Here is a 15,082-nt window from a genome sequence, read left to right as displayed (position 1 = left end):
GACGACTCAAAATAACACATCTAAAATTATATGTTCTCCTCCACAGAGTGCAACAACATTACAGCCTGAAAACATGTATGTCTGCCAATTATTTTTTAAAGTATTAAAGAAAGTAGTAACAGTAATAAGTACATGCCTGTTTTAATAAAGGGTTTATTATATCTTGATTTACTGTCACACAGTAATGAGTCAGTTTCTGTGAAGTTTGCATCTGATAAATAAACTAGAAACTAGAAACTAGAAACCAGCCTCAGTAATTATAGAGGCAGCGGCTCTGTGGCGCCCCCCAGTGGAAATGATCACGCACTTCAGTAAACGTGGACCACAACACACAGGACTCAGGAGAGTAACCTGATTTATACTAACATCCGTTTTACTGGATTCACAGAGAGTCCTCGGAGTTCTGCTGAAGTTCTGAATCCGGATTACAGGATTTAAAGTTTCTGTGGTGGTTTGTAGTGAACAGGGACTCTGTCTGCCGTCAGAAGGGGGACCGTTAGAGACTGGAGTGTGTCTGTAGACTCTGGAGCCATGAATCCGCCTCACATGCGCCCAAAGCTGAGTCTAACCTGACCCAGAGCAGCAGGACCGGAGACAAAGGGCTTCCTCTCCCCGCCTCCAGGTTCGGGTCTCTCAGAGTCTCTGCTGTCAACACGTCTGTGCAAGAAGATGCTCGTTTCCTGTTTCCTCTGCACCTTCAGACCAAATCCGCTTCATCTGGTTTCTTCTGATTCAGGACTCAGAGCCATGTTCATTCAGCAGACCTGTCACATCTCTCGCCTGGAATGACATCACCCAAGGCTCTGAGGGACTGGACCCGGGTCACCTGCTCCAGCTACCCCGACCTGGAGATCAAGAACATGTCCACCTCGTTCAGAGACGGACTCGTGTTCTGTGCGATCATCCACAGACACAGACCGGACCTGCTGTAAGTAGACCTCCAACAGGTGGTGTACAGGTGTTAGCTGGACAGGTGGGGGCTTATCCAGGAGGGTGAGGGCCGTGAGGTGCAGCTATTTCACCTCCTGTGTGAACCATGTTGGGAACCATGTTGTGAACCTGTTTGGGGTTCAGTCCTGAGACTAAGTCCTCATGGCTGCTTCAGACTGAGTAACGTGCTGTCTAATCTTCACACTGTCTGAAAGACTAATCTGACCTCTTTAGTTAATCTGAGGCTGTCTCCTCTTAACCCTTTCATGTCCAGTTTTATGGGATTAGTTAGTCTGTTTTTAACTTTTACCAACAGTGATCTCACCTCAGAGCTCCATATCAGAGCTCCATGCAGAGCTCAGTGTCAGAGCTCCATGTCAGAGCTCAGTGTCAGAGCTCCATGTCAGAGCTCCATGCAGAGCTCAGTGTCAGAGCTCCATGTCAGAGCTCAGTGTCAGAGCTCCATGCCAGAGCTCAATGAAGAGCTCCATGTCAGAGCTCATTGTAAGAGCTCCATGTCAGAGCTAAATGCAGAGCTCCACTTCAGAGCTCCACTTCCGAGCTCCATGTCAGAGCTCCATGCAGAGCTCAGTATCAGAGCTCAGTGTCAGAGCTCCATGTCAGAGCTCAGTGTCAGAGCTCAGTGTCAGAGCTCCATGCCAGAGCTCAATGCAGAGCTCCATGTCAGAGCTCATTGTAAGAGCTCCATGGCAGAGCTCCCCTTCAGAGCTCCACTTCAGAGCTCCATGCGGAGCTCAATGTCAGAGCTCCTTGTCAGAACTCATGCCAGAGCTCCATGTCAGAGCTCAATGCAGAGCTCCATGTCAGAGCTCATGTCAGAGCTCATGTCAGAGCTCATACAGAGCTCCATGTCAGAGCTCCATGTCAGAGCTCATGTCAGAGCTCATACAGAGCTCCATGTCAGAGCTCGATATCAGAGCTCCATGTCAGAGCTCGATATCAGAGCTCATGTCAGATTTCAATGTGTTTTGTGTCTTCTTCTCATCAGTTAATCCGTCTCTGTTTTTTGTCCTCCAGAGATTTCAGCTCGCTCTCCAAAGATAACGTTTATCAGAATAACAAACTGGTGAGTTGTTTCCATCTCCGTGTGAACGTCATGTTTTTGTTTTATTTCACTTTAAACTTGTTGTCTTTATTTAAACTGGGCTTCTTCATCTCTCTCCTCGTCTGCAGGCGTTTGAGGTCGCTGAAACAAAGCTGGGGATCCCTGCGCTGCTGGACCCGAACGACATGGAGTCCAGCAGAGTGCCTGACTGTTTGAGCATCATCACGTATCTCTCCCAGTATTATCACTTCTTCAACAGGAAGTCCTACGGTATGTAAACGATGATGTTAGTTACTGTTTGAAGATCTAACTCAGGAGATTTATTATTATCATTTTATCATCAGAGAAACAGAAAGCAGAGTTATTGTTCTGCTTACATACACTTTAATAAAACACATGATTACTGAAGGACATGTATTAATATTATAACTGCATATTAATCATGTTTGGGTCCTTTAGAGGATAAACAAACCCCCTCACTTATTAAAGAATGACCTTGAAGGCGTGCTTCCTCTCTGCTGGGTCTCATTACATCAGTGCAGTATCCTGTATGCTGCAAAAACTCCAACTAAGGGATTGTATATTGTATACAAATATATCTTTTTGGATTTAATATAAGATATGTTCACCTGACAGGTCAGAATAAACTTCTTATTTGAAGATATTAGGATCAAATCTAAGAGCTGGACTCTCTGTGGTGAGTCAAAGAACTCTCCTGATCGTGTACGCAGGATCCTGCTCTTGATTTTAGACGTTACTGTTTTCCAAAAACTCACCAAGTTCATTTTTAATTCTATTTATTCTTAGACATTAACCTGGACTCATCAAGTGTATGTGTTTATATGAAGTTTTATGATATATTCTTATTAAAAATAAGACAAAAGCAGACGCTTAGTTTGGAGTTTTTGTTGTGTATTATCATAGAATATAGAAAATGTATTCCTGGTGTTCCTAAAAGACGTTGTTGCATGTGGTTGAGTTTGTTTACTCTTTGTTTTTCAAGTGTGAAAGGGTTAAATTTTACACCTGAGCTCCCTTGAACATGAAGAACATTATTTATATATCACCTTTCATACTGACAGGCATGCAGCCCAAAGAACAGAGACAGAAAACTACAGAGAGGGTAAGATAATAAAAGACATAATTATAAAAAATACTTCAAAATAAAATAAAATCAATACAATAAAATTTATAAATTAAGTAAGGGTAGAAAATAAACAGTTGAATTTAAAAAGATCAGATAAATACAAGAAATAAATAGATAAATAAATGATTATAATAATTAAGTCCAGGGCTAAAAATAAATTACTTCAAATAAAAAGCCAGATTGAAAAGATCTCTCTCCTCCTGAACTTTAATGTTTAAGGTGAGTAAACATGTCAAACATTCCCCCTGTAAACTCATCTTGTTTCCTCTGCAGCTCTCTGTTGTTGTTGTTTGTCAAACTCAAAAGCTTCATTTGCATCTCCTCTCTTGACTCTGCAGCAGGTCCTGTGAGTTTGAAGCCATCACATGTCTCCCTCCTAAACAGCCTCACCAAGAGTAAATCCCCCGCTGGTCTGAAGCCCCGTAAGGTAACCTCTCTCTGTTTCAACGCACACATAGAAAACGCTCCACATGTGGACACACCGGTTTCCTCTCCGTCGCCTCAGAGCGCTGCGTTAACAGTCGGTGTCGTCTCGTCTCTTTCAGAGCTTGGCTGATCTGAAAACCTGCAGAGAGGACTGCTTGTCCAGCACTCGACCCCGGACCGTGTGCACTCTGTGTTTTAAGCCGGTCCACCTCATTCAGAGACACCTGATAGACGGGAAGGTCTACCACCGCAGCTGCTTCAGGTAACAGCAGCTGGTTCCTTTGAGTCTCTGATTTGGAGTGTTTGAGGAGGGAGCAGATCACACACGAGGCTGTTTCAGGAAACCGCTGAGATCATATTTGACATTCCTGCGACAGTGAAAGAATCTTATCTGTGCTGAGAGATTTAGAGCTGGCTCTTTGTTTCTGTGTTTCAGGTGTAAGGTGTGTCACAGCGCTCTGTTAGTGGGGTCATACTCACAGGAGAGTGAGGCCGGGTTCTTGCTCTGCACGCATCACACAGCCGACAGTAAGAGAGCGTGTGTTGACCTCGGCCAGCAGAGAGGACGTTCAGAGGATCCGCTCAGGTGTAAGTTCGAGGAGGGTTACTTTTCTCTGGGGGGATCACGGATCAGCAGCGTCCCTCATTATACTGAAACAACAGAGTCAGAGGACGGACTGGTTCCAGAGACCGAGGGGAGCAGAGAGCTGACAGACAGAGACGACAGACTCTTTGCTGCTGGGCTGAAGAGCAAGGTGAAGAAGCCGGCGCGTCATCATCTTCCTCCGATCTCTAGTCAGCACCGTGCAGCAGGTGAGGCTGGACCTGCAGACACTCCAGACCTCTCCGAGTCCTCGTCACCTCCAGGAGAAGCTGCAGACAGGTGTCGACCCGTCCCAGCACCCAGGCGAATGTTGGACCCAGCTGCAGGACCGAGAGCAGGTACTCAGACTCTGTAATGTTTAAATCCCTCTCTGCATGAACCAGTGAAGAAACCTGAGAGGAACTGAAGACTGACGCTGGGTTCACTTCTCTCTCTCTCTCTCTTTTTGCAGGAAATGCCAGAGACCCAAATAAAAGCTCACCTTCTTCATCACAAGCGTGAGTGAACACAAAGAGTCTGCTTACACTCCCCTCACACCTCACGTCCCTCTGTGAACATGTTTATATTTAGAGTTTTACTCTTTTTACATCTTTAGCTGTGAGTAGAGTTTAAAGTGGGATGAGGATCAAACACACTCTGAGACTCTAAGTCATATAAAACATTCAGTTAAAGCAGAGTGATGAAGATGAGGGTAGATTCATATTTAAAGCTCCTCTGTCCTCTCACAGCTCCAGCAGTGGAAGCCCCAAAGTCAGATCCAACCATCCATGGCTGACCATCGTCCACCCAGGACCCTGGACACAACTCCCCCCGGCTCCGGCTCCCATACCGGCTCCCCGAACCAAATTCAGCTTGAGGTACCGACCCAGAGTTATTCCCCCGAATCCATTTGCAGAGGACATGAAAGAGGACGCCGTGGACCAGGGACCACCGAGAACTGTCCCTCTCAACCCGTTTGCAGATGATATGGAAGAGGACAACGTGAATCAGGGTCTGTCCAAAACTGTTCCTCTCAACCCGTTTGCAGAAGACATGGACGAGGTGGACGAGAGCTTAGCTGGACTTGCTCCTCTGAATCCGTTTGCTGAGGACCTGGATGTTGACTCTGTGGTCGAAAGCACGAAACCAGCTGCTGCAGACCAAAGGAAGCCTTCAGTGGCAGCCGGATCGTCAGGGAGCAGCAGTGTGTCAGATAAACCAGAGAACAGGGATGCTGTGGTCTGCTCTGAGCACACCGAAGATGTCTCCTCCCCTTCTGTGACATCAGACCCTCAGGAGGCCGCAGAGGAAGCGCTCGCCGTGACCCTCGCCGTGACTCTCGCCGTGCAGACTTCAAGTCAGCCGGTGGGAGACGTGAGTGAAGGGGGCGTGACCGTCCAGCAGGAACCAGGTAACATGGGAGGGTCTCTGCAGAACGTGACTGAAGCAGCAGCGGCGTGGCCGCGTGAAGCTCCAGAGGAAGCTCAGGTTTATATTTTACCCAGAAGTCTCTCTGTTCCGGCGATCACGCAGACACGCTGTCACAGCTCCTCGCTGCCTGTGGACTTGGATGAGGCTCGTGGATACGATCAGGTGTCGTCGTCTGAGAGTAAGGTATGTGTGAGGACATCAGCTCATGTGACCCCTGATAGGGTGAGCAGGACCTCTGCTGTATCAACCTGCTCACGATACATCATCCCCCTCTCTACACAGGGACCTCCTCAAGAATGATGCATGACAGATATTTATTTTGAATGATTTTATTGATTCAAAATGTTTATAGTTCTTGTTTGAGCTGAGTAAAACTTCCTCTGCAGCCGTCTTAAAGCTCCTGTGAGGAGTTTTCAACCGGACATGAAACAGACTGAACTTTTTAAAACAAGCTTTAGAAGTCTAAACTTCAGAACAACTCCACTTTTGTAATTGTTTCTCCAGCTGTCCTGCAAAGAGAATCCGTTTGATCGAAAGTCTGCGATGCCCAAATCAAAGACCTTCCAGTCCCTCTCCTCCAGACGAGGCCCCGCCCCCGGACACGGATTCCCCCTCATCAGGAGGAAGGTACGCCGCCTGGATTAACACCATGTTTACTTTCTGTTTCCTATAGCTTCTTGTGTGACACTTCCCTGAGTCTACGTCTCTTACGTTGCCCGACAGGTGCAGACGGATCAGGACGTTTCCACAGACGACCTGAGGGGGGAGATGAGAGAGCTGGACAAACACCTGCAGACGCTGGAGCAGAGAGGAGTCCAGCTGGAGAGGAATCTGAGAGACGGAAAGAACGGTTAGAGAAGATGACACATTAAACACAGTCTATATGAAGTCTGCGTGGACACAGAGCTTCAGTCTGCGTCTGTGGTTTCAGATAAAGAGGAGGAGCAGATGCTGATGGAGTGGTTCTCTCTGGTCCATGAGAGGAACGTTTTAGTGCGCAGAGACACAGAGCTGGTTTACCTGTAAGTACCTTTAAAGAGGAGTTCTCTTTGGTAGTAAGTTATATCTACTCTTAGTATTTTGAACTGCAGTTTATTCAGTGTGATTTGAGTTTCTTAAATGATGCAGATATTTAGTGTTGTGTGTTTTCTCTCAGGACGAAGCAGCAGAAGTTAGAGGAGAGACAGGCTGATGTGGAGTATCAGCTCAGGTGTCTCCTGAATAAACCAGGTCAGTGTGTTACTCTGCATCACTCTCTGTCTCTGTTTCCAACATCTACTTATGACAAGACATGACACAACATGACATGATACGACACGACATGACAAGACATGACATGATACGACATGACATGACAGAACATTACATGATACGACACGACACGACATGACACAACATGACATGATACGACATGACACGACATGACACAACATGACAAGACACAACATGACATGATACGACACGACATGACAAGACATGACAAAACATGACATGATACGACATGACACGACATGACACAACATGACATGATACGACATGACACGACATGACACAACATGACAAGACACAACATGATATGATACGACACGACATGACAAGACATGACAAAACATGACATGATACGACACGACATGATACGACAAGACATGATATGACTCGACATGACAAGACATGACACGACATGACATGATACGACATTACATGATACGACACGACATGACACAACATGACAAGACACAACATGACATGATACGATACGACTCGACATGACACAACATGACAAGACACAACATGACATGATACGACACGACATGACACGACATGGCAAGACATGACATGATACGATACGACTCGACATGACAAGACATGACACGACATGACATGATACGACATGACAAGACATGACACGACATGACATGATACGACATGACATGATACAACATGACATGATACGACATGACATGATACGACATGACATGATACGACATGACATGATACGACATGACATGATACAACATGACATGATACGACATGACATGATACCACACGACATGATACGACATGACATGATACAACATGACATGATACAACATGACATGATACAACATGACATGATACGACATGACATGATACCACATGACATGATACCACACGACATGATACGACATGACATGATACAACATGACATGATACGACATGACATGATACAACATGACATGATACAACATGACATACCACACGACATGATACGACATGACATGATACAACATGACATGATACAACATGACATGATACAACATGACATGATACAACATGACATGATACGACATGACATGATACGACATGACATGATACGACATGACATGATACGACACGACATGACACAACATGACAAGACACAACATGACATGATACGATACGACTCGACATGACACAACATGACAAGACACAACATGACATGATACGACACGACATGACACGACATGGCAAGACATGACATGATACGATACGACTCGACATGACAAGACATGACACGACATGACATGATACGACATGACATGATACAACATGACATGATACGACATGACATGATACAACATGACATGATACGACATGACATGATACGACATGACATGATACGACATGACATGATACGACATGACATGATACAACATGACATGATACGATACGACACGATACAACATGACATGATACGACATGACATGATACGATACGACACGATACAACATGACATGATACGATACGACACGATACAACATGACATGATACAACATGACATGATACGATACGACACGATACAACATGACATGATACGACATGACATGATACAACATGACATGATACGACATGACATGATACGACATGACATGATACGACATGACATGATACGACATGACATGACACGACATGACATGATACGACATGACATGATACGACATGACATGATACGACATGACATGATACGACATGACATGATACGACATGACATGATACAACATGACATGATACGACATGACATGATACGACATGACATGATACGACATGACATGATACAACATGACATGATACGACATGACATGATACGACATGACATGATACGACATGACATGATACAACATGACATGATACGACATGACATGATACGACATGATACGACATGACATGACATGATACAACATGACATGATACGACATGACATGATACGACATGACATGATACGACATGACATGATACGACACGACATGATACGACACGACATGATACAACATGACATGATACGACATGACATGATACGACATGACATGATACGACATGACATGATACGACATGACATGATACGACATGACATGATACGACATGACATGATACAACATGACATGATACAACATGACATGATACAACATGACATGATACAACATGACATGATACGACACGACATGACATGATACGACACGACATGACATGATACGACATGACATGATACGACATGACATGATACGACATGACATGATACGACATGACATGATACGACATGACATGATACGACACGACATGACACAACATGACATGATACCACACGACATGATACCACACGACATGACATGACACAACATGACATGATACGACATGACATGATACGACATGACATGATACGACATGACATGATACAACATGACATGATACAACATGACATGATACGACATGACATGATACGACATGACATGATACGACATGACATGATACAACATGACATGATACGACATGACATGATACAACATGACATGATACGACATGACATGATACAACATGACATGATACGACATGACATGATACGACATGACATGATACGACATGACATGATACGACTCGACATGATACAACATGACATGATACGACATGACATGATACGACATGACATGATACGACACGACATGACACAACATGACAAGACACAACATGACATGATACGATACGACTCGACATGACACAACATGACAAGACACAACATGACATGATACGACATGACACGACATGGCAAGACATGACATGATACGATACGACTCGACATGACAAGACATGACACGACATGACATGATACGACATGACATGATACAACATGACATGATACGACATGACATGATACAACATGACATGATACGACATGACATGATACGACATGACATGATACGACATGACATGATACAACATGACATGATACGACATGACATGATACGACATGACATGATACGACACGACATGACACAACATGACAAGACACAACATGACATGATACGATACGACTCGACATGACACAACATGACAAGACACATCATGACATGATACGACACGACATGACACGACATGGCAAGACATGACATGATACGATACGACTCGACATGACAAGACATGACACGACATGACATGATACGACATGACATGATACGACATGACATGATACGACATGACATGATACGACATGACATGATACGACATGACATGATACGACATGACATGATACGACATGACATGATACGACATGACATGATACAACATGACATGATACGACATGACATGATACGACATGACATGATACGACATGACATGATACGACATGACATGATACGACATGACATGATACGACACGACATGATACAACATGACATGATACAACATGACATGATACGACATGACATGATACGACATGACATGATACGACATGACATGATACAACATGACATGATACAACATGACATGATACGATACGACACGACATGACATGATACGACATGACATGATACGACATGACATGATACGACATGACATGATACGACATGACATGATACGACATGACATGACACGACATGACATGATACGACATGACATGATACAACATGACATGATACGACATGACATGATACGACATGACATGATACGACATGACATGATACGACATGACATGATACGACATGACATGATACGACATGACATGATACGACATGACATGATACAACATGACATGATACGACATGACATGATACGACATGACATGATACGACATGACATGATACAACATGACATGATACGACATGACATGATACGACATGATACGACATGACATGACATGATACAACATGACATGATACGACATGACATGATACGACATGACATGATACGACATGACATGATACGACATGACATGATACGACACGACATGATACAACATGACATGATACAACATGACATGATACGACATGACATGATACGACATGACATGATACGACATGACATGATACGACATGACATGATACGACATGACATGATACGACATGACATGATACGACATGACATGATACAACATGACATGATACAACATGACATGATACAACATGACATGATACGACACGACATGACATGATACGACACGACATGACATGATACGACATGACATGATACGACATGACATGATACGACATGACATGATACGACATGACATGATACGACATGACATGATACGACACGACATGACACAACATGACATGATACCACACGACATGATACCACACGACATGACATGACACAACATGACATGATACGACATGACATGATACGACATGACATGATACGACATGACATGATACGACATGACATGATACGACATGACATGATACAACATGACATGATACGACATGACATGATACAACATGACATGATACGACATGACATGATACGACATGACATGATACGACACGACATGACACAACATGACAAGACACAACATGACATGATACGATACGACTCGACATGACACAACATGACAAGACACATCATGACATGATACGACACGACATGACACGACATGGCAAGACATGACATGATACGATACGACTCGACATGACAAGACATGACACAACATGACATGATACGACATGACATGATACGACATGACATGATACGACATGACATGATACGACATGACATGATACGACATGACATGATACGACATGACATGATACGACATGACATGATACGACATGACATGATACGACATGACATGATACAACATGACATGATACGACATGACATGATACGACATGACATGATACGACATGACATGATACGACATGACATGATACGACATGACATGATACGACACGACATGATACAACATGACATGATACGACATGAAATGATACGACATGACATGATACGACATGACATGATACGACATGACATGATACAACATGACATGATACAACATGACATGATACGATACGACACGACATGACATGATACGACATGACATGATACGACATGACATGATACGACATGACATGATACGACATGACATGATACGACATGACATGATACGACACGACATGACACAACATGACATGATACCACACGACATGATACCACACGACATGACATGACACAACATGACATGATACGACATGACATGATACGACATGACATGATACGACATGACATGATACGACATGACATGATACGACATGACATGATACGACATGACATGATACGACATGACATGATACAACATGACATGATACGGCATGACATGATACGACATGACATGATACAACATGACATGATACGACATGACATGATACAACATGACATGATACGACATGACATGATACAACATGACATGATACGACATGACATGATACGACATGACATGATACGACATGACATGATACGACATGACATGATACAACATGACATGATACGACATGACATGATACGACATGACATGATACGACATGACATGATACGACATGACATGATACAACATGACATGATACGACATGACATGATACGACATGACATGATACGACACGACATGACACAACATGACAAGACACAACATGACATGATACGATACGACTCGACATGACACAACATGACATGATACAACATGACATGATACGACATGACATGATACGACACGACATGACACAACATGACAAGACACAACATGACATGATACGATACGACTCGACATGACACAACATGACATGATACAACATGACATGATACGACATGACATGATACGACATGACATGATACGACATGACATGATACAACATGACATGATACGACATGACATGATACGACATGACATGATACGACACGACATGACACAACATGACAAGACACAACATGACATGATACGACACGACATGACACGACATGGCAAGACATGACATGATACGATACGACTCGACATGACAAGACATGACACGACATGACATGATACGACATGACATGATACAACATGACATGATACGACATGACATGATACGACACGACATGATACAACATGACATGATACGACATGACATGATACGACATGACATGATACGACACGACATGATACAACACGACATGATACGACATGACATGATACCACACGACATGACATGACACAACATGACATGATACGACTCAACATGACAAGACATGATACGATAAGACAAGACAACACATAGCACGACATGCTAGACGAGATAAGACACCATACGATACGACAAGATACGTAACGACACGATACGATAAGATACGACAAGTCAAGTGAGACACGTTGTGATAAGACACAACAAGACACGATAACACATAACACGACACGTTAACCAAGATAAGACACCATACAAAACGACACCATACGATAAGACACCATAAGACACAGCAAGACACGACAACACATAGCATGACACGTTAGACAAGATAAGACACGATACGACAAGATACGATCAGACGCGTCACGCAGGTTAGACATGATACAACACGATACAATAAGACACGACACAACATAGCAAGACACGTTAGACAAGATAAGACACCATACGATACAACACGATATGGAACGACACAGCAGGATACAGTGAGACACGACACAATTTGATTTAGTTCAGTACGATTAGACAAGGCACGAAACAACAGGACACGATACAACAAAACACCATACAACACAATACGACCTGACAGGACCCTGCATTGATTCAAAATTCCTTTAATTTATTCCTTTAATTTATACGATCATATCATCAATAAGATCAACGTTTCTGCACACACACTGAATATAAAGATCGTATGAGGTCTTAAAGAAAACAGGAGAATATTTCTGAAAGTTAGAAGTTCTAATAGTTTCATTGTAACCTGAAAGCTAATACAGGTAAATTAAAAGGATCAATAAATAAAAACAGAAACAGTGATCAGCTTCCTGAACGTGTCGCTGAGTTTAACATGAAGGAGTGATTTGCTCTCCACCTTCAGAGGGCGACTGGAGCGAACAAGAGCGAGGTCAGGAGCAGCAGCTGATGGACGAGCTGGTCACCGTCATCGAGGAGAGGAACCAGATCATCAGCAGCTTGGATCAGGACCGGCTGAGGTAAACAACAACAACAACAACAACACACACCTTGTTTTCTCACAGTCACAGGTTTATATTTAACTTTGTGTTTCTCTACAGGGAGAGAGAGGAGGACATGCTGTTAGAAACCGTGATGAAGGACAAAGGTGAGGCAGTAATGTTGAACTTGAGTTTGTGTTACTGTTGTGTCTTCTTCTGTGCACGTCACACTCTCCTCTCGACCGGTGAGGGAGACGGAGGTGTGTCAGCCTTCACCTCTGAAACCTGCTGAACATAATGAACCATGTTTCTCTCTCGTGATTCTCCCGTCAGAGCTCCAGAAAGAAGGACTGAAGGACCTGAAGAAGTCAAAAGGAAAGTTCAAACCAATTAAAGTTTTTAAGTTGTTGAACCATAAAGCAGACGAGTCCAAAGACAACGTGAAGAGCTGAAGATCTCTCACGACCACAGAGACCCTGAGTCATCAAGATGCAGCTGACGTGAGACGATGAAGACGATGAAGACGATGAAGACGATGAAGACGATGAAGACGATGAAGACGATGAAGATGATCAGAGAGACGTTTTTTAGTTTCATGTTGAAATGCAGCTCGGCAGCTGAGACAGAATACTTGTTCTCCCCTGGGTTTCTTCACCCGTCCTGTCTCCTGTACACAGTCAATATTTATATTTTATACTGTTTCTTACTCTGAGATAACGTACGCTAAAATATGTTTCAAAGCTGTACACCTGTTTTTGAAGGAGGATTGTTCATTCTGTAAATAAAGTTTTTATCTCCAGCTTGTTTATTTACGATGTTGAGTCAGTAGAAACAAACTTCATCTGTGTTTCATAATAAAGAAAAGGTTCACAGCTACAGACCCAAACACAAGTACAGATATTATTTGTATTATTTGTATTTTTAGTGATCCTATTTTTGCTCCAATGTCTCAGAAACACAGGACAGCAGAGCTTAGGGCTGATGTGAAACCTGGATGTACAAACGTGCATCAAAACAAAATAAGTTTGCACTATTTTTTGCTAAATTTAAACTTTAAAACATTCAAACCATCAAAATCCGTTTTTATAAACACTTAATTCAACGTCC

At 43.1% G+C, this 15,082-nt stretch overlaps 1 protein-coding gene across 2 annotated transcripts; it reads left to right on the top strand.

Moving 5' to 3' along the window:
* Positions 1-281: 281 nt before the first annotated feature.
* LOC117831958 (MICAL-like protein 1) lies at positions 282-14,861 on the top strand. 2 transcript variants are annotated; one of them, XM_034710866.1, is made up of 16 exons: positions 282-622; positions 737-928; positions 1,969-2,017; positions 2,125-2,266; positions 3,482-3,570; positions 3,689-3,831; positions 4,006-4,511; positions 4,625-4,670; positions 4,902-5,766; positions 6,088-6,210; positions 6,307-6,433; positions 6,515-6,605; positions 6,740-6,813; positions 13,900-14,014; positions 14,096-14,142; positions 14,309-14,861. In XM_034710866.1, exons 2-16 carry the CDS (start codon positions 786-788, stop codon positions 14,425-14,427), a joined length of 2,679 nt encoding a protein of 892 aa, XP_034566757.1. In that variant the 5' UTR covers positions 282-622; positions 737-785; the 3' UTR covers positions 14,428-14,861. The 2 variants fall into 2 exon arrangements, with proteins under 2 accessions (XP_034566757.1, XP_034566756.1); XM_034710865.1 differs by having other exon boundaries at positions 282-928.
* The last annotated feature ends 221 nt before the right edge of the window (positions 14,862-15,082 follow it).

Source organism: Notolabrus celidotus, chromosome 20, assembly GCF_009762535.1.
Source record: "Notolabrus celidotus isolate fNotCel1 chromosome 20, fNotCel1.pri, whole genome shotgun sequence".
Classification (NCBI taxonomy): domain Eukaryota; kingdom Metazoa; phylum Chordata; class Actinopteri; order Labriformes; family Labridae; genus Notolabrus; species Notolabrus celidotus.
Note: the sequence above shows the minus strand (reverse complement) of the source record. Positions and strands in the feature narration are given on the sequence as shown.

Bases quoted from the DNA above. Each gene is read 5' to 3' on its own strand.
- LOC117831958 (XM_034710866.1), top strand. From the start codon at position 786: ATGACATCACCCAAGGCTCTGAGGGACTGGACCCGGGTCACCTGCTCC. The intron at 6,434-6,514 runs GTTAGAGAAGAT...CTGTGGTTTCAG, and splicing joins TCTGAGAGACGGAAAGAACG to ATAAAGAGGAGGAGCAGATG. The intron at 14,143-14,308 runs GTGAGGCAGTAA...TTCTCCCGTCAG, and splicing joins AACCGTGATGAAGGACAAAG to AGCTCCAGAAAGAAGGACTG.